The sequence below is a fragment of the Phlebotomus papatasi genome, chromosome 3 (assembly GCF_024763615.1).
Source record: "Phlebotomus papatasi isolate M1 chromosome 3, Ppap_2.1, whole genome shotgun sequence".
Classification (NCBI taxonomy): Eukaryota; Metazoa; Arthropoda; class Insecta; order Diptera; family Psychodidae; genus Phlebotomus; species Phlebotomus papatasi.
The window spans coordinates 35,017,974-35,044,940 of record NC_077224.1 but is presented as its reverse complement, the minus strand read 5'-3'; the positions used below and the strand labels follow the sequence as shown (position 1 = coordinate 35,044,940).

Here is a 26,967-nt window from a genome sequence, read left to right as displayed (position 1 = left end):
TTTCCTATGAGAGTGAGCGAGATGATTAGATCTAGGTTTAATTCACTCTCATTGAAAAGTCAAAAAACATATTTACAAAACAAAAGGGGTGGCAAAGCGTCTCAGGCTTTGCGAAATGCTCGAACTTTTTGACTTAGATTCTATATACCGCAGAAGTACTTTCGCATCATTTACCATTTACCGGTTTTCAACCGATTTGAATCGATTCATATATCATTCAAAAGATCCTCCAAAACTGTTTTAAAAGTATCGATTTTCGGATAAAAATTAGTTATCGGCTGTGAACCGGTTCATTACCGGTTCAGAACCTATTGGAAGCAGTTCAGTTTTATAGAAAATTCCAAGACCTTTCCAACGAGCCCAAACATGACCTCGTTCTCTTGATAAATGCGCTCTCTAGTGTCTTTTTAACCTTTGATCTTGAAAAACCGTTATTAGGAATGATTCAACGCTATTTTCGTCTAATGACGAAATGTCTGCCTGAGTAATCTCTAAAACATACGACATTTCTCATTTGACATATGACGACATTTCTCAGAAATCGTCTGAAACGTGAAAATTTGTTGACAAAAGTGGTCTCCGGTGGGTGGAAGGCGGAAATTTTGGGGGTGAAAAAATCGAGGGATTATTTATACTGCTCTCACCGTGGACGTGGAGTTCGAGCAGTAAAATTATTGTGCGTTGGGCATAATTCAACAATAAACAAACACAATCAAACGTTTAATCTCAAAACTTAGAAAATTCAACAGAGGTGAGTTCGATGTTTTTTTTTATCTCTGTGTCGTCTTTAATGTGAATTAAGGAATATCGCCAAGGGAAAAGCAACAAAAAAGAACTCTAGAATGTAACTTTTTGTACTTCTTCGGGGGTTTCCCTTTCTCTTTTACCATCTCAAACAGTGAGAAAATCTCAAAATTCAAAAATAAACATAATTTCCAATTACCCCATCTTACCCTAGTAAGTCTAATAGGTTTACAATGTCAAAGATTACGTCTTTGAGCACAAGTTTAAGAAAATATAATTTTCGAGTAAATATCTAGCGAAAAAAATAATTTTCTTTAAAAATGCCTTTTTAAAGAAAATTTTCCCTATTCTTGTATGCGGAAACGTCAGAATTTTTTTAAAAAAAGGCAAATTTTTACGAAAATTGCTTCTAGTGTGTAGACACCATAAAGGGTTATGAATGTTAGAGTTGGTTTTCATTATGTATATTAACTTCCTATTATAAATTGAATTCAAAAATTTCAAGTTTTTGTACTCATCTTCAACTCGTATCTTTTGGAATGAGGTCTATTTAATTTTTTAGAAAAAATAATTAAAAAATCAAATAATACTTTTTAGCATATTTTCTTTTTGGACAACTGGTGGTTTTTGAAGATAAAGCTTTAATCTGCAATCCACACAAACCATAGTAATTTCTTCTTTTGTAACAAGACTCACCAACGCCGATTCCTAATTTTGTCTTTTTTCGATCTTGAGAGATTGCCTAGGCGGATATTTCGACCAAATTAAAAAAAAATCGGTAAATTATTTCATAAAACGATTATGCAAGATTGAAGATTAAGGCACTAGAAAGCAAATTTATCAACCAATTGGGATTGTGTTTGAGGCTGTTGGAAAAGTTTTGGAATCTTTGATAATTGTGAAAATGTATCAATAGGATATACACTTGTTATAAACTGATAACCAAAGGAAAGATTATCTATGAAGCTTTGGTACAGGTTGGTACAGGTCTTATAAAATTCAAATAGAAAGTACTTCAATATTTCTTGGAAAAAAGCTTATAGCGCTTTTGAGATCATCTGGGATTATCATAATTGTGGTCACAGGTGAAATTCGTTCCTAGCTGCGTTTTTGTGCAATTTTTTGAGTCCTTGATAATTGAAAACCGCAAAATTGAAAATTTTCGACTTTGTATTCTATCCAAGAACGTAATTCACATGTCTTTCTTTCTCAGCTTTCTCAAACGTTTTACATAATCAATGGTTCAATCAGCAACTGTGCTAACTGCATTTTTTCTGTCTACACTCGTCGCAAACAATACAGTTGGTAATCCAATCGATGATCTGTTAACCCTTTAAGGACGATTGGGTCACCTGTGATCCAAAATTGAAATTTTCCGTCAGCCTTCTAAAACTGTATTTTGCTCTAAAAATTTAGAAAAAAATGACTTTTTCTGACCCTCGATTTTTGATCTTCTCGTCCTTAAAGGGTTAAACTCCATTTCTAGGTGGTTATCTTCTTCGTATGACCATCACAAAAAATCGACTTAGTTTTCAATTCAGTTTTGAGCGCGAAAGAGTGGAATAAATATGCAAAACGTTTAAGTAAAAAAAAATGTGAATTTGGGTTTTATGACATTTTCCTGATCTTAAAGATTTGCCAAAGACAATAGGGGAAAGGCTCACAATTTTGTCCAGTTTCTTATTTTGGACACTTTGATGATAAAATTGGACACTAAAAATAAATTGATTAAAATGATGGATTTTTATTCCAATAATTGATGAATAATGAATTCTATCTAAATATTTGTTCTTAGCTTTTATGATGACTAGGTTAAACAAATGCCTGGGGAAACAAAGGAGCATCATAACTACGAAAAAGATTTAGCGAGAAATCCCTTGAAAGGCTCCCGGAAAAGCCAGGGAATGAGCGAATCTGCACGTACTTGGAGTACCGAAGCCAACTCAATTTAATGAATGATATGGAAAGTTTCCGGGCTTCTTGTGACATTCTACGTTTCCCTTACATGAACAGGAAGAGGACTTGGTAAGATTGGTTCATCAAATGAAGAACAATGAGCATCCTGTTGAGGGGGATTAGCTGTCCAAATTTATAGCCAAGTTGTCCAAATTAATAAGCAAGTTGTCCAAAATAAGAGTCAAATTCACCTCTACATATCAATTCATTTTTAAACGTATTAAAACTAATTTTAGTAAAAATAAGATGATAAATAGCTTGCCAAGTTTCTGAACAACCCTTCTGAAAAGAGAGTAACAAAAAAAGACAATTAGTATTGAAAATAACGCACTTTAAACTTGGAACATCGATTCTTATAAGCAGACTGGACAAAATTATGAGCCTTTACCCTAATACAAATCAAATATCAATCATTTCAAATCATTATCACTTACATTTTCAAAAATCAAACATTTAAAGAATTTTGTGAAAAGAAAGAATATCTCAAAAAGATATATTGAACACCTCGAATATATTTTAAATTCAATGTGAATTTTTCGCATAGTATACAACATGATATCTTGGCATTGAGCCCCAATGCTCCCACTTTCTTTTCCATTCCAATTTCCAACATTATAAATTCTTCTCTGATTCCGTTGACTGTTGACTTTGAAACTGACTTTACTCTAATAGGGAAGTCTGTGTTGTGCGATGCTGTCGCCAACACGGTGATATGGCACCAGGAATGAATTTAAGTTTTCGGTTTGATGCTAAAGGAATGGGAGTCAGGGGATTTAAGGGTGAGAGAAAAGGAAGTGAACTGAAAGGACTCTATAAGTATACGTGTTTGAAGAAGTGTACAGCATAAAGGAGTAGATCTTGAAGAGGAGATGCAGAGAATCCGTGATTTTCATCAAATATTAAGAGGTTTTCCTTCTCCAGCAAAACCCATCTGAACACTGGATGGCGGTAGTACAAGGAGTTGAAAAGGGAAACGACAAGATTTATTTAGTTTGTAATGAATACGATATGCGAATGGGAAGTCAACTGTTTCCCCAAGTTAAAATCCGCCGAGGTTTTACGCAGATTTCTCTATAGTCCTTTTTTTGTTGCTGTTGGTTCTCCTCTTTGGCTTTCTGTCTTGTGAACAAACCGGAAGGGAAAAACGTTTAATTTGATACACTTAAGCCACAAGGACCAGGCATATATCAATATTTGATGGGCTATAGGGGGAGACTATGGTAGGATTGTATAGGAATGAATAGCACTCACCAACTACATGGAGGTATCCAAACTGAGTTTTAGCCGTGACAGTGTTGATTTGACACATATAGCGACCCTTGTCTTCCTCTTGGACGTTGTTAATGTGCAAAAACCACGTGCGATGTTTGTCGTGCTTGTCGTGAGTGACACTAATCCGAGGATTTCGCGTTATCACATGATTATGGACTGTCAGGATTGCCGATTGCTCAAAATGCATCCACGCAACCTGAAAATACCACAAGACATTCGCTTCCATTAAAAAGTCGTCTCGGAGCAAAGCTACTCTCCTTCATCCTTGCAATATCTACTCAGACATCATGAAAAAGGTATACAAAAAAAACCACCTGCAATATTTCACACCCAAAAGCTTTCTCTCTCACCACCACTGAAATTGTCAGAAACAGTTGCAATGCTGTCCAAAAGGTGATTTTCATTAAATCCGGAAATAGAATTTGTTTTCAAATTTGGTAAAACATTTGGAAATAGTCAATGCATGAAATATCTATAATTACTATTTCAATTTACACTAATTTCACACGCATTATATACTGTTTTGGAGCATTTGGAAACCACACAATAAGCCAAAATACCATTCAACCATATGTTTACAGCCTGCAAATATTGTGTCCATCACGGTTGAATAATTTTTACATGTTCCGTCGTATCATTCAACTACAGTAGACTCTCTCTCAAATGGGCATTTGGGGCGAAATGTCATCCGGTTCATCGATAGATTTGGGCGTCAAAACCTTTGTAAATTCCACAAAAAGCGCTCAATTATACAGAATCACGATAAAATAGGAAGAACTACAGCGAATTTGAGCGAATTTGCTTCATAATTAAACGTGAAAATTGTCAACAAAATTTTTCGCCCGATTGAAAAACAGCCGATTCCCGGCGGGACCAAAATACACAGTTCACATGACATACAATGTATTTACGACTTATTCGTTGAGGAAAAATACATAGTTACACATGTATTATGTATTTGATGAGGACTTGTCATTCAAAAATACAAGTTCACTCACATACACAGTATAAACTACGTATTACTGTACTGAGAGTACATAGTTGTACGAAAACTCCGTATAAATTACGTACTTGTAACTGCAAAATAACTGTCAACACACACATACAGACACACACACGACCAAATGGCGACCAAACAAACTTGTCACATGCACCTGCCGTTTTTATTTCCAAATATTGACGAAATTATATAAGTCACAAGGATTTTAATATATTTTATTTAACCAGAGGCAACGATTGAACAATTTAGATAATCACAAAGTATCGTGTAAAAAAAATATTTTGCAAAAACACTCACAGAGTGGAATAAAAACACGCGTATTTTAGGTTTGCAATTTCTTTAATATTTTCACTTCACTATTTTCTACAGATAACACAGCGTCGCATAATTATTATATTATTATAATCACTGAAATTACTAATAATTGTAACACATAATTTGTAAACAGAATATTCCAATGGAAAATATTTCCCGTTGTCAAAATAGCTGACAACACGCCTGCCAACAGCATTTTCTGTCATACGGGGTTTTTATTATATTTACGATGTATGTAGTACTGCGTATTTACTCTGTAAGAGATAATACTTCACACGGACACACTCACACCAAAGCACACTTCGGGTCTCATTTGGTGCAAATAGTACTGAGTAAAATGTATGGGCGTACATGATGATACTGAGTATTCGTACAACGTATATACACAGTTTATACGTAGTTTGGTCCCGCCGGGTTGAGCGAGAGTCTACTGTACCTTTATACATTCATACATCACCATGTTATAGAATTTATTAGTAGTATTATTACAAAAAGGGTACCGTAATTGCAATAAAAAATTAATATCATACTTTTTATACACAAAGGATTTGGCTTCCTAATTAGGCTCCGCCCAAAGAACATTAAGGTCACGCCCAGAGCCATACTGTGTTATCACACTTACACATTAAAATTTTAATATGATTCACATTAATTGTCGCTGGTGAAAGTCCAAATGTGTAATTTGTCTGTTTGAATCATTTTATATTCAAAATTTGATCTATTTGTTGATAAAAAGGTAGACTTGGCCCGCAAAATTTGATATAAATTGATTTATAGCATTAATGTGAAAAATTAATGCGATTTTCTCTTTAATTTTTTAATGTAAAAAATATTGATGCTTTAGGTAAATTTAAACTTATTTTTGCAGGCCAAGTCCACTTTTTTATCAATAAATAGAAAAACCCCAAATATTAAGTGACTCAAAGACACAAATAACATATTTGGACGCTCACAAGCGACAATTAATGTGAATCACATTAAAATTTTAATGTGCAAGTGTGATAACGCCGATAGAGGCAGATTCCATGTGGATGGGGGAGAGATGTGAAAAAAATTGCGCATATTAGGCTATGCACCTGATCAACTGAATTACTTATAACACTCACTAAATTTCATAAACTCAGAATTTTCCAGTGTTCTTCGCAATTTCATGTTTACGAAAATGGGTGTGGCTTAAAAAATTCTCGATTAGTATTGTAAGCTCTGTAAGCTGAATAATCACTCAAAACTGTTAGACACTTATATTACTAATATAAGTACCTATATTACCACTATATTAGTAATTTGCAAAATCGGGTTCATTTTAAAACTATTTGCAACTCGATTGGAAATTTTTTAATTAATTTAAAATTTATCTCCAAAATTTATCAATTACTGCTCAAACTTCACAGAGATAGCAGTATATATAATATCCCTCGATTTTTTCACCACCCCCTTCAGATTTCCCCCTCCCACCATCCGACGATTATTCGGCGAGATAGATACTTATGAGCTTTGGTTTGTTGATCCCGGTATCCTTAATATGCCCCTTATTTTCATTTATACTTATGAAAATGTTTAATTCACTGAGAGAAATCCGAAAAAGTTAAAATAACATTCCGGAAATGTTAATTTTACCCTGAAGTATTGATCCGAAATCAGTGTAAATATTAACCTTTTTAGGTGTATTATGGGTTAAAGTTACCCTTTTTCATGTTGATTTTACCCTCAAAAGGTGTAAAATGAACATTAAAAAATGTTGATATATTTTTACACCCGAAAAGTGTTAAAGTTATGACGAAAAAAAGTTAATCGTAACCTTTTTCTTTTCTCAGTGTTTAAACTGAATTCTAAAAAGTTTTAGTGTCACGAAAATAAAACACACAAGTTTGCAATTTAAGACTTTTAATTAATTTTAAATAATTTCTCAGAAACTTTGAATAAAATTGCAGAACCATGTTATTCTTAAAAAAAATTACGAATATAAAGATTTTTGTTTTATTTTATCACGCAAAATTTTTTCATCCTTCCAAAGTATAAACTTTCACCTTATAAAAAAAAATTAAATAAAATAAAATTCACATAGGCTCGTTTTTAAAATAAGTTAAATAAATAGGGTAAGATGGAGTAATTTGGAATCATGTCTAGTTTGGAACTTTGAGATTTCTCAACATTTTTAGATCGGCAAGGGAAAAGCAACAAAAAAGTACTCTAGAATGCAACTTTTTGTACTTCTTCGTGGTTTTCCCTTTCTCTTTTACCATCTGAAATAGTGAGAAAATCTCAAAATTCAAAAATAAACATAATTCCGAATTACCCCATCTTACCTTAATAGGTCTAATAGGTTTGCAATGTCAAAGATTAAGTCTTTTGAGCACGAGTTTAAAAAATATAATTTTCGAGTAAATATCTAGCGAAAAAAATAATTATAGATTCTAAAAAAATATGTTTCTTTGATGATTGGCATCTCTCGCCATACTAAACGATAACTAGACAATTTTGTGAAATTTATTATCCGCATCGATATCCGTTTTGCAGCCGGGGAAGGAATTTCCGTTACTTTAATCATTTAATGGCGTAGAACAAGTAGCCCAACAGAGCTAGAAATACACTTTCAGTTTTTTTCTCGTTTCGAGAAAAGTTATGCACAGTTTTTGCACGAAGTTGCGCGCGAAAAGTTTGACATCGAGTCGATTTTGATAATATTTTCCTTCGTTATATTTCCTGGCAGGGACATGACATTTCCTATGTGTCCCATATGTTTCTAGCGAGCCGAAAAAACTTTTGAGTTTATTAACTGTTTTCTGTCATTGTAGAATGAATTAGCAAAAACTACTAATACAAAATAAAAGCCAATTTAATAACGAAGAGGCAACCAAAAATCCTAAATTGGCAAGTTACGTACTTTTGGAGATATCTCGTGAAATGTGTACGAAAACAGGGAAAGAATTACACTAAAACCGGTCGCATTTTTCAGAGCTAATGTGACCCCCTTGTTTCCTGGTTTCAATTTTGAGGGACGAATTCATTTCTTAGATATTAACATTATATATATAAATAAATTGAATTTGTAATGACTTAATGTAAAGAATTTTGTTTTAGTGTTCATTTCGACGCGTATTTGATAATAGTCTTCCTGCATCCCTTTAATATATAAGTGGTTAATTCTTTTTACTTTTACGTAAATCATTAATATGTGAGGAACAAATTTTAAAATATAAACAGAATCACCAGTATTTTGAATACATTAGGGTCATGGTTGCAATTATTGGAAAGGTCTTGGGATCTTTGACGAGTCTGAACCGGTTTCAACCGATTTGGAATCGATAGTAGGTTATGAACTGATAATAAATTTTTAACCCCAACTGATTTTTAGTATTTACAGAAAGGATACTAAATTTTTATAAATATTTTTGATTAGTTTTCATGTGACTTTTAAATAATTGCAGGGTACTCAATGGGTCATGGTAGAGCAGTCGCTGCATGATGTAACTGTCCCGAGTTCTGATCCCCTTTAGATCACCAGGAATTTTTCGGGAGTTAAAGGAGTACGAATTGCATCCAGTGAGCTTTTCTGCACTTAATTCAACGGGGCATGGACTGACAATCCCATCTCTGTGTAAGAAAAAAAATTAACGGTCTTTCCGAACTCTCCTTGTGGAAAGGCCTGAGTTCCTGTACGGAACGTTGTGGCACCATTATTATTATTATTATTTATATTATAAATAATTGCTGACGGTCGAATAGGTAACCCGGTAATTGGCGAAAACGACTCAATGCAGAAAAAATGAGAAGTCCTCGATGTCGTGAGTAATGAGCGTGAGCACTATAGGGGGAAGTGGGGCACCTTTGAATGTGGGGCAGCTTTGAAATTGGGATTTTTCACCTATTTTAAAATTAAATTGACCTTTATTCATTATATAATTTAACTGTATAAACTGATTGAGAAGCTAAATTACATTATGATACATTACCATTTAAACATAGAAGAAAAATCCCAATTTCAAAGCTGCCCCACATTCAAAGGTACCCCACTTTCCCCTACTATTTCCCATGAGTTGAACATTTGAAGAACTGTATTAATTTAGTATATGATGAGAAACTACTTTTGGACTTTTGCGATATAGTATCAAAGTCACAAATTGAAGTAATTCACAAATTTTGAACACTATGCCACCCCTTTTTGAATATGAAGTAAGTATTTTGCATTTTGATGGTTTTCCTTAATACACTCCAATACATTTCACATAAAACAGTATTAAATAAACTCCACTGACCCCATCTGACTTTTGGTTCGAATTGGTTCGATAAATAAATAAATCTTGCCTATGTTCTAAAATTTACAATTTCGCCCTGAATCACTGTCCAACACTCCCCCGCAACAGAACTTTCCATTTGTGGAATTTTCTTTATGTCAGTGCGGAGGCAGAAATGAGTTATGTTTCAACCTTATATCCCCAACTATGTATAATGCATTGAGTATTTCTCGTATTTCTTTTAATACACCATCATACAAAAATGCTCCCTTTTCTCCGCATAACCATCGAGTTCTTTTTCCTCAATTCACATTCTTATTCATAAAGTCAAGGTGAATTATCCACTCGGACGATTTTGGCAGAGAATCTCTATATTTTCTCTCCTGCATAGTCAACACAATGGGAGGTGTAGAAAATGGGATAACCGAATTAGAAATAGTAAGAGAGTGAGTCTACCATCTCAAATAAATGGATTTATTGTGGTTGATGCAACAAAAAAGCTCTCTTCCCATATGCTATTGAATTTGTCGATGAAGTTCTAGCAATATTTTTGGGGGAATGAACCCAAAACAAGGATGGTTTGTAGGAAAATATATTCAGGGTATGGGTACACTACGAAAAAAAAGTCAATGAAAATAGAAATAAGATAAACAATTTATGTTAACGTGGTATAAAATGCGGAAAATCGGTTTTCCTACTGATTATACAAATCCTTTTCGAATTATATCCAGCTATTTTCACTGATTAATTCACGGCATAAGCAATCCTACGGAACGTCTGGATGTAGTCCAATTCTCACAGTCTGGTACAATATTTCTGTCCCTTTAAATACGGCCGAAGCATTAACTTGACTACGATTATTATCAATTCTGTTTTGTTATTTAATTTGTTTTTGTAATTTCGAAAACGGTTTCAACGAATTCTTTTATTTTCAAATATGCTTTAAAAATTGCCTAAGCAAATATTTCGTGCATGAATGACATTCACTTTTTAAATCATTTCTTCTTACAATTTTTCAAATTTTAAAGACATTCAAAATGTCACAGCTAATATGAAAAAATTGCTTTTAATTTAAATTGTAAAGCATTCTAAAATTCTCAATTCTTTACCAACTTTAAGTTTCGGGATAGTTTCCTGATAATTTGATAATCAGATACAATTTAACCCTTTAAGGACGATTGGGTGACCGGTGACCCAAAAATGAAATTTTTCCTATAGTCTTCTAAAGTTGAGTTTTGCTCTAAAAAGTCATAAAAAGCGATATTTTGTGACCCCCGATTTTTGATCTTCTCATCTTTAAAGGGTTAAAGTGATCTTAAACCAGTATGAAATCTTAAACTATGTGAAAGATAATTTACAGAGTCTTTATAACTCGTAAATTCAAGCAATGAGCGTGATTTCTTCTTTCTGACTAATTTGATTTCACTGTTATCCCCTTTATCTCTTTAAGGACCATCAGTGGGACACCGGTGTCCTAAAAATAAAAAGTTTTTTTTCGACTATTTAGAAGACGAAACAATTTTCATAGTGGAAAAAAATCTCTTTTATTTTTAGAACACCGGGATCTCACTGGTTCTTATAATGTTAAAGATCAAAAGGGACACTGGTAACTCTAAAAATATTTTTCTTTTGGACTATAAAAAGCAGATTTCATGCAATGGGTTTCGCAGTGGAATTAGTAAGAGAGCTTCCAAAAAAGCATATTCTTTTCTATATTGTCTTATACATTTCATACAATTCTCTAATTAAGTAAATTATAGTCCTATCATTTTTTTATAATCTGCTTATAGCGCTCCTATACTTCCGTCTATGTGATTATTCGGGATTTTGACCCATTCGGTATTTTGGCCCATTCTGGATTTTGGCTCCTTAGGATTCTGGCTATTTAGGATTCTGACTATTCAGGATTTTGGCATTTTCAGGATTTTGGATTTTTGGGTCAATGACCAGGACCCAATGAAAGTGAAGTGACGCACTCTTAATGGGCTTAAGGGCGTTTACAGGAATTTAAACAAAAAATTCTTAATATAACTATGTTAAAGGCGCATTAACGTTTTTCACAATATAACGTAAAATAAATTTAAAAAAATTGCCAATTTTAGAAATATAGAAAATGGCTAAAACAGCCCGGTATATCCAAATAAATAGGCAATAATAACAAATAAAATTTAAGGTAGTCAAAAAAATTCTCGATGGTAAACGGTGACCGGATAAAGGGATAATCCTTTTAACGATCTTTCAATTATATTCCTATTTCATATAATATAATATTTACAATTTCCAAGATTAATTTTTATAGATAAATTAGTAATTACATGGGACATGTAGGCGTAAACATATTGTAAAAGTATCCAGAAAGAAATGATTCAACTGCCATTCAGTATCATTTCCCATTCGGCAAATTTGTGCTCAAGCTCCGGTGGATGAATGAGTTCTTTTGAAATTGTGGAATATTTTGCGAGGGTATTTCCTTCAATTTCACCCTATTGTCAGTTGCTCTTTCTCATCCTCCAGCACATCCCCCCATCCGCTCTGGCAGAAAAACGTGAAACAACACTCTTGTGGTTCCAGGTAAAGAAGGGAAAAAATTGTATGTTTCCACCCACAGGAATTGCTGATGTAGCTGATGATGATATGATGACGGAAGAAATACTGACAAAATCACTGTGCCATCAACACACCTCTCTGATCATTGGAATATTCAAGGGGGTGGAAGTGATGAATTCAAAATCCATCATGTGGAATAATATTACAGTAAAATTTTTGCGATTCCTCTCCCCTGAAAATTTTTTTTTATGGTTTTGCAACATGTATAAATATATAATAATGTATTTGACTGTAGGGAATTTTTTGGGGAGGAAAATGGACCATTTGTCTTGTAAATATCAAATTTTGATTTCAACTCGCAAATGGTATGCCATCATTTAAAATTCATAACTCGGAATATGAACAAGTGCTATGATTAACCCGTTTAAAATTGCATACTGAACATTTTCACTCAACGGATTTTACATAAAACATTTAGGTACGCATATTTTTTTTTGCATAAGGCTTTCGTACTCTTATGCTTTTCTTCTTCATGGAGTATTTGAAGTGGATAAATATTAAAGCAACATTTTTCCAGTAGCACGTGAATAAAATCTGCTGATGTAATTGAAAACGATAAGCGTCTTCGTGATAAAAGTGGCAAAATATTTTACCCTTTTTCCCATTTAGACGATAAATCTAATTGAAATGCATATAACAATAAAAAGAGCATAAATAAAATTGCTGAAAACTCTTTAATAACCAAAAAAGTTAATAGATAAAACTAGGATGGAAAGTACACCTAATTGGATAGAGAACACTTATCAGCAGTTTCATCAAAATATTGAAATTTATTTTAAGTATTGAAGTTTTCTCAACGATGAACTGGCGCAATTGACTTTAGAGGGATGTCTAACAATTAGAGACATAGAAACAAAGACCAACCGCCACAAAAGTTAGCTTTTCTCAGAGAAAATCACAAAAAAAGATCAAAAATAGTTGAGAAAAATTCTCCAGAAGGAAAGCCGCCCCACACTGACATCCTGCTGGTGATGATTTGGAACCCCATGAACCACACGATCCCTAAGAAAGACTCTGGAAACACAATTTAGTTGACCACTGAAGAAGATCCCCATCAGGATCGAAAGCTCTGGGCAAAACCAAAAAAGTGTTTTCATCTTAGGGTGACTAATATTTTCACTGGCAATCACCGGAGACATCCCTCTAAATATTGAATTAATATAAACTTCTGAATTATGGCCTTATACAAAGGTCTTAATGAAGTACTTAGTTTTAAGGCTGGGACATGACATATTATATTTTGAACATATTTTAGAGTTTTGTATTCCAAGCTATGAGGTTTTCAAAAAGTCACGGGTGTTCCCTGTGGTGAAAATAGAACCGGAAATATGATGATTTGAAGTTCACGAAATTAAAAACGGAATTTCACCGGTTCTATTTGACTAAATTTATTGGGGAAGATCGCAAATGAAAGGTCTTATATAAAACAATACAAATTTCTATAACATTTGAACTTTGTACGACCAACACTAGAGGTACAAGGTACAACAGTAAAAGACGTAAAACGCATAACCGAATTTGATGATTTTATGTCTATATTTCGTCCATAGGCGAACGTACTCTTCCTTTGAACGTTCATGCCTTCGAATAATGTGAATTTTCTTTTATGATAAGCTAAATAATATTGAATAAAACTGTGAGTCTCTTAGGAAAAATAAGGAAAAATTCACATTATTCGAAAGCATGAACATTCAAAGGCAGAGTAGGGGAAAGTACTCTCCCTTCGAACGTTCATGCCTTCGAATAATGTGAATTTTCTGTTATTTTTCCTAAGAGATTTACACATTTCTATTAAATATTAGTTAGCTTTTCATCAATTATTGATAATTACGTGGTAATTATATACAAGTCTCTTAGGAAAAATAACAGAATTTCACATTATTCGAAGGCATGAACGTTCCAAGGGTTCCAAACCTATGACTTTCCCCTACTTTCTCCTACATAATTTTTTGCTAAGATCATGCCTCACTCCAGACAATATTCTAGGTTTACGACTAATTATGAGCTTAATTCAAAACCAGTTTTTGCACGCTCTTACAAATTGAAAAAAAAAGACTGTTGGAATTTTGTCTTCTCATCTAAAATACACCTTTGCCAACATTGTAGCCAAAAATGTTTTGTTAATTTAACTATTGAATCGGAAGTTACGTTTATCGCATTAGTAACATAGTTTGCATGCTCACGAATCGTGAATCCTCTTAGGGCAAGCACTCAAAACTCAAAACACGGTACCACACAAATCTATCGCTTCCAGGCTTTCGCTTAATCCCTTTTCAATCTCTAAATCGAGCATTCTCCACCAATTGCATCTCACTTTCTCCGACTCTACACAATGAATGACCCCTGTTTTTTTCCCACTAACTGGTGCAGTTATATAATTTTCACACTTGAAACTGTTTGTGAAAGTGCTCCAAAAGAGTGGCGCGAAACACGAAGAAGAAGAGCATGGAAACGATTTTTAATTGCATCCCATGGTTTGTTGAAACTCTTTAAAAACTTCCCTGGGTTGTATTTTCGATATTAAACTGAATTGAATTGGGGAAAAAAATGGTTTGGTCTCTTTTCTGTTGATGCTCTGGGGGGACGGGGGTTGGTTGGTAAATTTTTGAACAAGTCCCGCTCAGTTTCTGAGATTATCCAGAGGGGTTTAATGAGTGATAATTACCAGTCATTTATATATGCATCCTTAATGACATGAAAGCTTGTTGTTCAACTTTAGCACCTTCTTATAAGGGATGGGTGGGCGAAACTTTCTTCCCCAAGACAGTCGAGGAAGACAATTTATGTGCCACCACACTTTCTCACTGAAAGAAGTTTTTGGGAGGAAAATGAGCTAAATGGGGAGATGTATTGTAGTGCGCTCAGGATTGTTCCTTTAGAGGGGATGTATGGAGGCATTTGAATCTGGTCGTCTACAGCATAAATTAATTAATTGTACCGTCGAAACAGGTCGTGTTCCTTGGTATTTTGAGATTGCGCTGCTACGGGCAATTTTTGATGGGTAATAAATTTTTATCGAGGGTTGATTTTCCAATTACCAAACTTAAATTAGCTGAAATGTAGGGTGGATTGGCACAAATGGAAACTTTTGCAGATTCTTCTGAAGAATCACTCAAGCGGAAGAATACGTGGTGGAATTTTTTTTCGTATTAAGAAAATTGGAATGGAAGAAATCAAAGCCAAAGAAAAAAAATGAACTTTAAATTCAGAGAATTTCTCTTATAGATATGCAAAATACTGTTTGTACAGAGATTCTTCTACGCAATATATAGGTAAGAAAAAAAAGGAAGTGTATGGGAAATATACTATTTCCTTCAAGGAAGTAAAGACATTCTTATAAATCATACATGGAGACAGATTCTATTTATATCCTCTTTACACACTCCGGGATTATCTTACTCTGGCAATAGGTGATAACATACCTTGTAACTCCCAAGATTCTTAACTGAACAGGCAAGCTTAACGTTCCTCCCAGCAGGTACAGTAATATTTTCTATGATGTCTGTAAATTCAGGCTCCTCCACAACAACTGCAAGAGATATACAAAATTTTATATCAACATTCATGCCATTTTGCTCAAGACCTTTCACATTGGTATATATAATATCTCAAGAATTTCCCAGTCAACACCATGTTTTCCATCAAAACATTCACGGTATGCTGGCTGACAATAAATTTCACACATCATTAATGTAGATAAATTGGCCCCTTCGCACAAACTCAATGACTTAACAGCTATTTGTTCAGCATGTTTTGCAGCTATTGCTGATCAATTTGCTCATCATTGTGTGAAAATGGCCCAAAATTTGGGGTAGAAGGGGACTCTGGGGTTATCTTAAACTCTGGCAAATGAAGACTAATGATTGCCTGTCGAGGGAAATGGTATTAATAATCAGGACCAAAGTTGTATAAATACTCCCTTTGCCACAAAAGGGAGCAATTAATATCTGAATTGACGAAATTATTCAATTAAAACCCCCTTCCTTGGCATGGGAAATTGGTTCAAATTTCTGCATAAAAGCTCAATTCATCGGGAATTGTGAGATTTTTAGTGGTGTTTTGTGGAAGACCTTTTGATAGAAGTGAACAACACTGAGAGAAAAATATTGTTTAACCAAGCAAAATTAAGAAATTTACCAAACACTGAGAGAAATCCGAAAAAGTCAAAATAACATTCCGGAAATGTTAATTTTACCCTGCAGTATTGATTCGAAATCGGTGTAAATATTACCCTTTTTAGGTGTATTATGGGTCAAAGTTACCCATTTTTCATGTTGATTTTACCCTCAAAAGGTGTAAAATGAACATTAAAAAATGTTGATATATTTTTACACTCGAAAAGTGTTAAAGTTAATCGCCTGTTTTTCTCAGTGAATACAGTATTATTTTCAAAAGATTACAAATCATACTCAAGATAAATTATTGTTTGTCTTCCTTGGTACTTTATTTAAAATATTTAATTTTATTTTTTTTATGTATCAACATCACGAGATTAAATATTAGTACAGCATGAATGTCTGAAGCACTTCACCCTCATCTGTTTACTAAAATTAATTCTAACAGTGATTGTGATTAATCTTAAAATTATCGTTAAAAATAAGAGCAAATGAATAAAATGCGGAAATACTGAATTATGGAGCTATTCGAATGAAAAAGTGACCATGTTTTTTAGCACACTACTGTTCTCAAGTACTAAAAAAGACCATGTCTGTTCCCATACGTCATTTCAAGGAAAATATCTAGTAGAGAATATTAATGCTGCTCGCCAACTTTTCAGCACTGAGAACTCACGGGAAAACTCATGGAAAACCTGGGAAAATCCGGGGTTGAGGCTAAAGTTGTCAACTCCCGGCCAGCCAATTGCATCACGCGACCAAGCTGACATGACGTTACTCCACACTGACTGAATGTCAGAAAGCTTGCTCGGAGGGAATAATCGAATTCGGATTTCGGTTAAACTTTGCTTTTGTGTCGGTTCCTGTCATGACTATTTGGTGATCTTGAAATTGAGGAAAATATGAAGTTTTTGTGTAAAGAGAAGATGTAAGGTTCTTCTCTCTACACAAAAACTTCATATTTTATATAAAGAAAATGTAGAAAATACTATGAAAGTGAAAACATTAAATTAATCTTGTCGATTTCCCAACCGACATTAATTGAAAGGGACAGATAATCCTAACCGGCTTATGTAGGTGAGATTCTTAACGTGAGCTAACTCGGAGTGCATGCAAATTCGATTTAGAGCTGAAGTTGGGAGACGCCATTCAGTTATCTTGAATAAAATTCGTGAAATTATACAAATTTTGTATTTAAACCAAAATATCAAGGATTTGGATGAACTGACAGAAAAGTGATATATGGGTGAAATGTAGACCAGAATGTTCTCTATAATTTTCCCATAGAACATGATCTCATCGATTACTCAGAAGCCAAGATAAGCGAGGTTTTTTGTTTCTTAACTCGTTTTTTCATCCAGAGTTCCCCAAGTAATCATTTGTTGAACTTCAACTATATCAAAGAATTGTTATATTTTGTGGGACTTTCCATTTAAAACCCTATTTTAAGTGTCTTGGTGGAGTAGAGGCAGTCAAATTGGCATCTGAGTGATTTCAAAGCGTTATTATGGGAAAAATCAATTTTTTCACACTTAAACGGCAAAATCGGAGTGATAGCGTGGTCTGAGTGGAAAATGATGTATGGACGAAATGTAGAGACAAATGTGCTCTACAATTATGTCGAAGTAATCATCAAAATCGGTTCAGCGACAGTCGAGATAATTGAGGTTATGTGATATTGAAATAGGTTTTTCGACTGTGGCGCCCCTGGTGTTGGTCCCACGAAGTTCAAATATTCTAGAAAGTTGTAGCATTTGGTGAGATCTTTCGTTTAAGCCCTCATTCATCAAAATCGGTCACATAGAACCGGAGATATGATTTTTTGAATTTTGTGAACTTTGACCCCTCATATCTCCGGTTCTATTGAAACCACAGCGCACATACGCACCATTTTGGAAACGTCCTAGACTGGACTACAACATACTAAAATTTCATTAACTTGCACAATGCCGTTCTTGAGAAAAATGTCTTTGAATTTCGATGAATTTTGACGCTATCACAGCGCCACCTGTGGTGACTTTTTGAACTTCCATCTGAAAGTGCTCATCGAGACGAAACCAAAAAGGTAAAATTTAGGTCGCTATGTTAATTAGAACCGGAGATAGAGGCCGGTCAATGTTCGAACTTTGACCCCTTATAGCTCGGGTCAGGGGTTATGGATCGACTTAAGGTTTTTTTTGTTTGATAGGTATAATCAACGGCTACAACATACTAAAATTTCAGCCCGATTGCATAAGGAATTTTTGAGTTATTTAACTTTTAAGATTTAAAAATTTTCTTTTTAATAATAGCGCCCCTAGCGGTGGTTTTATGAACTTGCGATGTTAGAAGGGGAAGTGGCATTTCACGAGAGCTTTCCAAAAAGCCCTCATTTTTTAAATTCTGACAATTAGAACCGGAGTTATGGCCATTTTAAGAAATTTTTTTTGGACCCTTATAGCTCGGGTCAGGGGGGTCGGGGAATCTTAAGTTTGGTACTGATGGAAAGCTCTAAGGCCCAGCTATAACATACTAAAATTTGAGCCCGCTCAATACCATAGGGGCGGAGCTATTGAGAAAACAAAAAAAGGGGGGTCTTCAAAATGGCGGAAGGAGGGGTGGGGGGTGGGGGGTCAATGCACCATGTTGCAATTTTCATACGATATTTAACCTTTGCCGAAAACCGCAAGTCGATATCTTTTTTAGTTTAGGAGCTATTAAGCTCCAAAGAGCGGCCGGACGGCCGGCCGGCCGGCCGGGAACGTAACTTAGCCCCCCATATATTCGTGATCAGGAAGTGGCGAAACACATTTTGGCCAAGTTTGAGCGCGATCGGACGACATGAAATTTTGTTAGGATTATAGTAGGTGAGATTGTTAAGAATCTCACCTAATAACATGTGGGAACAGTCATGGTGTTTTTAGTACTTGAGAACAGTAATGTGCTAAAAAAAACATGCTCATGGAATAGCACCATTACTCATAATTTCCCAATTAGATTACACAAGTAGAGAATGAAATTGTGAAAATTAAGAGGGGTTCACTGTTTCCGTACACCTCTTGTTTCCTAAATCCTAAATCCTAATTAAAATAAAATTAAAACATAGGGGAAGGCTTTCAGGCTTCAGTGCTATAGATAGGTCAAATTTATTCAAAGAATATGGGGCAAATAAGAAATGTTCGAACCAGACTGTGTACGAAGCTTGAAAGCCTTCTCCTAGTAAAGTTACATGTTTTTTGAAAATGGTATTTTTCAATTCACCACAATAACACTTTTTTAAATGTCTAATGTTAAGTCCAGACATAAAATTACAACAACACAAAATAATATAAAAACTGTTAAACGAATTTAAAAAAAAACATTCCGTTAACAAAATTAGCACATGTTATTTTCATTCCTAGTTATCCGAATGGACTAAAAAATGGAATGTTTAAAGATGGGCTCGAGACTAATTAATTTTGCAATTTAAATTCACTTTTCAACATTTTAAGGATAAGTCCGTCAGCGGTGATCCAAAAACATTTTTTTTTGGCTGAGGAAAGTTACTAATTTTATTTCCCAATTAATCAGAAAAAGTTATTATTTATGAATCACCAGTGACACACTAACTGGTATTTAATGGATTAAGTGCTATTTAAAAATAATCAGAAAACGAATATTACAAGATTTATGGGACGGTCTTCTTTAAGCATAGAGACGGAGACATCAAAAACGGTCCTTTAGTCTTAAATTATTTATAATAATTACTAATCACTCGATTCTGTTTCTTAATTCGGTACAGTAGACTCTCTCTCAATCGGGCATATGGGGCAAAATGTCATCCAAATTATCGAGATATTTGGGCATCAAAATCATTGTCAAATTTCACAAAAATCGCTCAAATATAAAGAATAACGATAAAACAAAGGGAACTACATCGAATTTGAACAAATTTGCTTTAAAATAGAATGCGGAAATTGTCAACAAAATTTTGCGCCCGATTGAAAAAGATCCGATTGAGCGAGAGTTCACTGTAGTTGTTTTGTTAGTAAATATAATTTACCACTGTTATAAAATTAATTATCTCATATAATATACCGTTCACCTTAATCTTAGACACATTCCTATTTTCTCAAGAGAGTTACGAGACTAACTTCATTTCACACAGTCAAAATTTTGTCTGAATGTCAGGAGTGTCATATGAGAAACAATTATGTTGAAAAATGAAGATTAATCATAATGGATATGTAATAATGGTAATAATCACTCTCAATAACTATTGGTTTGGATTTAAAACTCAAAACAAAATTAATAAATAGAATTACCAAACACTGTTAAATAATCCAAAATAAATAACCAATGGGTAATTATTGTTATTAATTATAAGTCAAGAGCCCATGGGTAATGATAAGTCAATATGCAATTTATTTAACTTAAAATCGAAGATTTGATTTATTTTATGAGAAAGCAAAAGCTTGTTTATTAATGACTAACGATTTTGAGATTATTGTTCTATTAATTTATCACTTTTATTCAATTAATTTTATCTAGGTAATAGTAGTCATTATTGGATATATTAGGCTTGGTCAAGGTTGTTATAACCAAACTGACCTTGCAAAGGAAGGAATTTTTTTCCAATGTACCAGGCTTTTATTGCAATTTTGTACATTGTTTAGTTTACAAATTTATTATTCAGATTACAATGTTTCGTGAAAAATGTCCATTCAGACGCTTCAATCATTTGCACCGGACCGGACTCGAGCTCACAACTGTGACAGTCAAGCCAGAGGTCATATCGCTCAAGAGTCGAACGCTCTTACCAATTGCACCATGGACCCCCGACCTTGTAAAGAATCTCAGACAATGTAGATGTAAACCCAAAAAATAGAACCAGTATCATTGATTAATAATAATTACTCCTGATGATATCACTCAAAAAGCATTATTTTTAATAGGTAATAATTTTGATAATTCTGATTTAAATTAAAAATCTTTGAATTAATAATGGTAAAGAGTAAAGAAAAAGAAAATTTTTGATGTCTCACAATATTTTTCTCTGAGTGCACTCTCATTTTCTGAATGTTTCCCATCCAGAATTGAATAGAACTTAAAGTGTGCACCACGCTGAATGTTTATCATATGGCTGCCCTTTTGTGGCAAGGGTGTTTGTGGAAAATGTGTAAAATTCTGTGCTTTTTGCCATGATTCTCAGGGAATCTCCACCACAGTTCTCTGACTCAATTTTGGGCTGTATTTTGGTTGAATGAGAATTCTTGAAATATCTGAAATGTCACACAGTGCAAAACATTCCACAGGGGATGAAAAGTGTTGATGCAAATTACCATTTGTTACAGGTATCACACCATTTTTTCCAGGATTTGAGGAGTCCCCCTCAATTGCCATACACAGCACAACGAGGGCCCCAAAATAGCACCAGGGGCCCATCAACTTTCCCTTTTAATGCAATTACGCATAGCACACAGATTCAATTTAGCAAGAGCATCCAATTCACTGGGATAAAATTCAATCAGAGAATCCTTGAAACTTTCTTTTGGACTTTACCGGTTGTACAAAGTTGTATGATCGGAAGTAGGGATAGGACCTTTGTTGGCCAGTCAGACCTATTTCCGTTTTTTCTTTTTATCGATGAAGGTACAGACTCAATCGTTCATATCCTGTCTTTCTTCCCTGTTTCTCAATTTACACCCTTATTTCGACGGATGAAATAGATAGTGTGGAGCCCGATAAGAAAATTTGAACGCGTACGGGCGCAACGAACCGCTTGGCAAGACAACTGAACGGATACTGAGTGTGCGAAAATCCGTCGTCGTCACATCCTTTCTCGGGGTAATTTCACACTCAATCGCTCTCTGTGCTTTCGCCAACCGTCATCCACAGAGTCTCTCCCGACTCTCATTTTCCGGTGCGCCGCGAACATAGCTACAAGCTCCAAAATATAACCACTTTCCTCGACCAATCATATGGTGCTCGCGCCGACACCCCAACCCGTCAAAAGGAGATTGGATAGGAGGACACCCAGGCAGGAGTGTGCGTGCTTGTCCCTGTATGGGTGACTCTCTCCTGTACAGTTGTGTTGGCGGATGGGGTTTCTTCGATGGGCGGGTGGGCATGTCGTCTTAGACTGCCTTTCGAGACGTCGTCCACAGATGGGGACACTATACTTCAAAGGACCTCATGGAATTCGGACGAGGACGACTTTCCCCTCTTTTGGGTTACTAGCAGTACCGAACGGACAGCTAAATTGAACAACACTATTGTTTGAAGCCCAGTCTACTAATTTCCTACAAACAGGAAATACATATTACAAGAGCTGTCCAATGTCAGAACCATACACGAAGCTCAAACGTACATCGGCTATTCCCAGAAAGGATCAATGAATTTCTTGCATGCTACTGAAGCATGCAGCATCGCAGGTGCAGACAAGATTCACGAAGATATTGACTGATGTTCAATTTTATAAAACAATGCCCTATTGTAAAGAGTTTCAATAGGAAATTTGAAGAAATGGAATAAAGTAGATCAAAGATAAATGGTGCATATTTTTCAAAATTACAAATTCAAATATATATCACTAATTTTATTATAAAATACTTTTCAAGAATAATCTTTCGTGTGCACAAAAATTTAAATAAATAAATACCAAGAGAAAGAAACGAAAAGACGAAATGAGAAGTTTTAAATAAACTTATAATAATATTTTAAAACTGACTTCAAAATTTAACTAAAAATTCACTTTGATGTTATTTAACAAAAATTTTGTGCTAATGCCTTTTGGAAAATAAATATAAATAAAAAACGTACAATAAATAAAAGTTTCAGCTAAAATTGTACATATACAGAGAACCCATTTTGTTCCAACTAAAAACCTAAACAAAACTGAATATTTCTTAACATATTTGAAATTTAGATTTAGAATACTTTTAGTCCACTTTAAATTTTGGTGCTTTTGTAATGTTAATCTTTATGGCGCTGGCACACCTTTTCAATTAAGTGAAATTCAATCGATTGAAATTCTACCTCTTACTCTTTCAAACTTAAATTTAGATGTGGCTGTCTCTTTCTGCCAAATGAAAATTGAAATTGAAATTTCATTTTCAATTTTCGTTTGACAAAAAATGACAACAATATCTTGTTTTAAGTTTGAAAGAGTAAGAGGTAAAATTTCAATCGATTGAATTTCACTCAATTGAAAAGGAGTGCCCAGCGCCATTATGATGTGAATTTGTGATGATGTTTCTAATCTCTAATTTTGTCGTTAAAATTAGAACAATTTGTAAAATTTTGCTTCAATTTATTTATTGCATTCATGGAATTGTGCGGTACTTTCAAGCAGATGAAGTCTTTTAAAGACTTATTTTACAAATATTTCTAATCATATATTCAAGTTAAATTCAGCTTGTTTCCCTTGAGGATTAGCATCTGAAATAATATACAGCACATTTTACAAAAATTGATCCTTATCCTTATTGTACTTTTCCAAAACTTCCCCAACAAATACTGACTTCTAGATCTCTAGTTTTTGTCTTATTTTTGTTTTAATTTTGCTTTTTGTTGTTATAAATCAAATATTAATCAATGCAATTTATGTCTTATTTTTTTTAACTTTAGGAAAGTCGCGAAAATTTCGGAATATCAAAAATTGTTAAATGGAATTCTTAAGAATAAAACAAATAAAATATTTTATTTCCAGATGCTGCAGATTTGTGTTATTTAATTATTTTTCGTAATTATAGTAGGTACTAAAATCTTTATTGCTGGTTGTTCTTTTAATTTTCTTAGCCTATAAAATCCTTATTATATTAAATTCATTATTTTTTAATTGGTAATGTTCATTGTGGTGAAAATTTCAAATGCTATCTTTTACAAACTTCTCCCACATATTTAATTGTGGGCGGGGCGTAAAGAATCCTAATTTTCAAGAATTAAGCTATATTTTTTTATTAATTATTTTCAGAAGAACTATAAATAAAAAAACAGATTCTAACAAATTCTTAGTAAAGTTACTATTATTGTATAATTACAAAAATTACACCCAAATTTGTATTATACTCGCCTAAAACCATTTTATTGTATCCGACTTTTTCCATAAAGATTAAACTATTGTAGAGCGAGAGAGAGATAAGAAATACGGCCGACACGCCATTTTGAAGTCTACGCTCTTCATAGATATTTTTAATAATTTAATTCTCTGTACAAATTCCACTATAGGTGTGGTCTATTTTTAAAGAAATCGGTAAAATACCCACAAATTACTTATATTTTTAAGTAGGGGAGACTGGGGCGAAAAGTCACAAATTGAAAATTTGAAAATTCCATATCGCACATTGAATATTACAATGGCGGATGTCAGATTTCAGCATTTTTCAGGAGACGGACTCAAAAACTAAATTTCATAATATTTTCTTATTTTCATTTACAAATTTTAAAGATTGTTTGTATATGATTCCACTGGATAGAGCACATATGTGGAACTCGAAATATTGGACTTTTATTACCCAAAAATATACTTATTTAAAAAATTAAAAAATGATCCGTCACTTTTACACTTATGCAGCAAAATTGCCAAAATTATACGTCACTGTAATACTAAAAATCCAGACAAGGATTTTCAGGTACGCCTCTTGTTTAGTAATTTAAATTTTAATAGAATTATTTTTTATTGGATTTCAACAATATTTCATTTGTTGTTCGACCATAAATTAATTTTAAAAATCATAGACGCATTGAAATTAAAGATAAATAATGAAAAGTTGTGTATTTTATTTATATTTCTTTTTATTTGTCCATGAATCCATTTCATTTCTTCAGATCTCTTTGTACTCTATATACAATTGACATTTTTTATATAAAAAAGTCAAGTTTCGAATATTTACTTTTACAATTTAGTCAAGATTTTGATAAAATGTGTGGTGCTTTTTTGGAATAAGATTTCCCTCACACAAAGAAATAAGATCACGTTTCTTTGTGTCTTTTAGAGGCAGTGGTCCATTGTAAACCTTTTCCATCTTGCAATTTCTTTCTAAAAAACAATCCACTGCACTGCACGAGTGAACTATGTAGGTTCTTGTCACTGTTTATTCCTCGAAATGTCAAAAAATGAATGCCGTTTAGTGATACAGTGGCGTAGGATTCATGGTCAGTGGAATAGTGGCGTATGATTCCTCAGATAACGCCATTGTAACACTGAAACACTCATAGAAAATATTATACGCCACTTTTATACTATTTTTGTTCTGCAAGCTTGACAAATACTCAAAATTATGAAAAATATTTCTAACAAAGTTGTTGAGATTATTAAATATAATGAATATCTAATAAATTTACTATCAGAATACAGCAATATCTCAAAATTGACAAAAACCGAGATCCGCCGTTGTAATATTCAATGTGCGATATCTTCCAAGATAAAAGAGATAGCGGCTGAAATTTTTTTCCATAGATGGCCTCCATAGACCTTCTTCAAAGTCGTAAGTTTCTTAAAATTCGAACAAGGATTTCTGAAAATAAAAAAATATTGAAATTTTTAGCCCTATTTTTAAAATGTTTTTTCTTACAGCAGATATCAATTTTGACCAACTTATTTTACAAAATTGATGCACTGGTAAATATTTCCTAAATGATTTAGACTCTTTGAATACGAAACCACTATCTATTTCAGAATTTTACAAAGATTCTTTTCTTCAGAAATCCTTTTATTAAAAATGACCACTTGGGGTAAAAAGTAACAAAGACCGAAGCAATTTCTGATGTCTCATGGCGAAAAGAAACGTCATTTCCATGTTTCGCCGCTTTTGTTTGCATTGGTCGAACGATTAGCAGTCTCTTGTGTGTTTTTTTTTTCTAAAATAGCTTGAAAAGCACTTTTCTCGTTCAGATAGAGAAAACTGTGTTTTAAAAAGGTGTAGAGGAATAAATTTTCTATAAAAATATGTCACCTAGCTACTTTTTTAAATTTACGAAAGCCCGTAATAAAGGAAATCAAAATATGATAATATTCCATACCTGGTACTATTTGCCCCAGCATTTTTCAGAATGGTCACAAAATTATCTTTTAGAAAACAGCTCGATAAATGTATTTCCTCACACAATAGAGGAAAATGACGTTCACAAAGTTGTAGGGCAGTGAATTTCCTATAAAACTGCAATAATTAGAAATTTCTGGGGCGCTAGGGTAGCTTGTAAAAAAAATGAAATATCTGTTTTGTGACTTTTTGCGTCAGTCTCCCCTACTATTTTTAATGTTCGTAAACATGTAACCCAATCAGTGGCCAAAAGGTGAGAGATATGTACTTCAGGTTTCTGGAGCCCGTCCCCCCATAAGTCAACCCAATGATTATTATTATTATCTTTTTTTCTTCTCATCCCCTCCAACCCTACCAAAACCATATTTTTTGGTTTTATTTCGAATACAGTTTCTACAACGTCCGGGTGAACATTTTATTTATAATTCCACTGACCTAAAAAAAATCGCTATCTAAAATTTTTGGAAATAAAAGCTTAACCACTTTGAACTTTAAAGGGTTGATTTTTAATCATTTTGGTAAAATTTAGAATTTTGGGAAGGCATTGAAAATCGGTAATAAATCGGTTAAGTATCGGTTAATGAGTTACCTTCCTCGTATTTTTTTTTGTTTGTCCATATGCTTGTAATTCATGCTAGAACATATTAAAAATTTGTCAAAAATTGCACTTCTCTACTAATTTTGAATTCTAAAATGCTTTTTTGATTATTGAATCAAATAAG

General features: G+C 33.6%; 1 protein-coding gene across 1 annotated transcript in view; it reads right to left on the bottom strand.

Annotated features, from left to right (window-relative positions):
- Positions 1 to 22,102, bottom strand: part of LOC129805429 (lachesin-like) — a 65,499-nt gene extending 43,397 nt beyond the window's left edge. The window contains exons 1-3 of the mRNA XM_055853317.1: positions 21,545 to 22,102; positions 15,552 to 15,658; positions 3,952 to 4,168 (exon numbers count right to left, since the gene is read on the bottom strand). Of these exons, the coding sequence (XP_055709292.1) occupies positions 3,952 to 4,168; positions 15,552 to 15,658; positions 21,545 to 21,647 (427 nt within the window). The 5' untranslated portion in view covers positions 21,648 to 22,102. The remainder of the gene's footprint in view (positions 1 to 3,951; positions 4,169 to 15,551; positions 15,659 to 21,544) is intronic.
- Between the last annotated feature and the right edge of the window lie 4,865 nt (positions 22,103 to 26,967).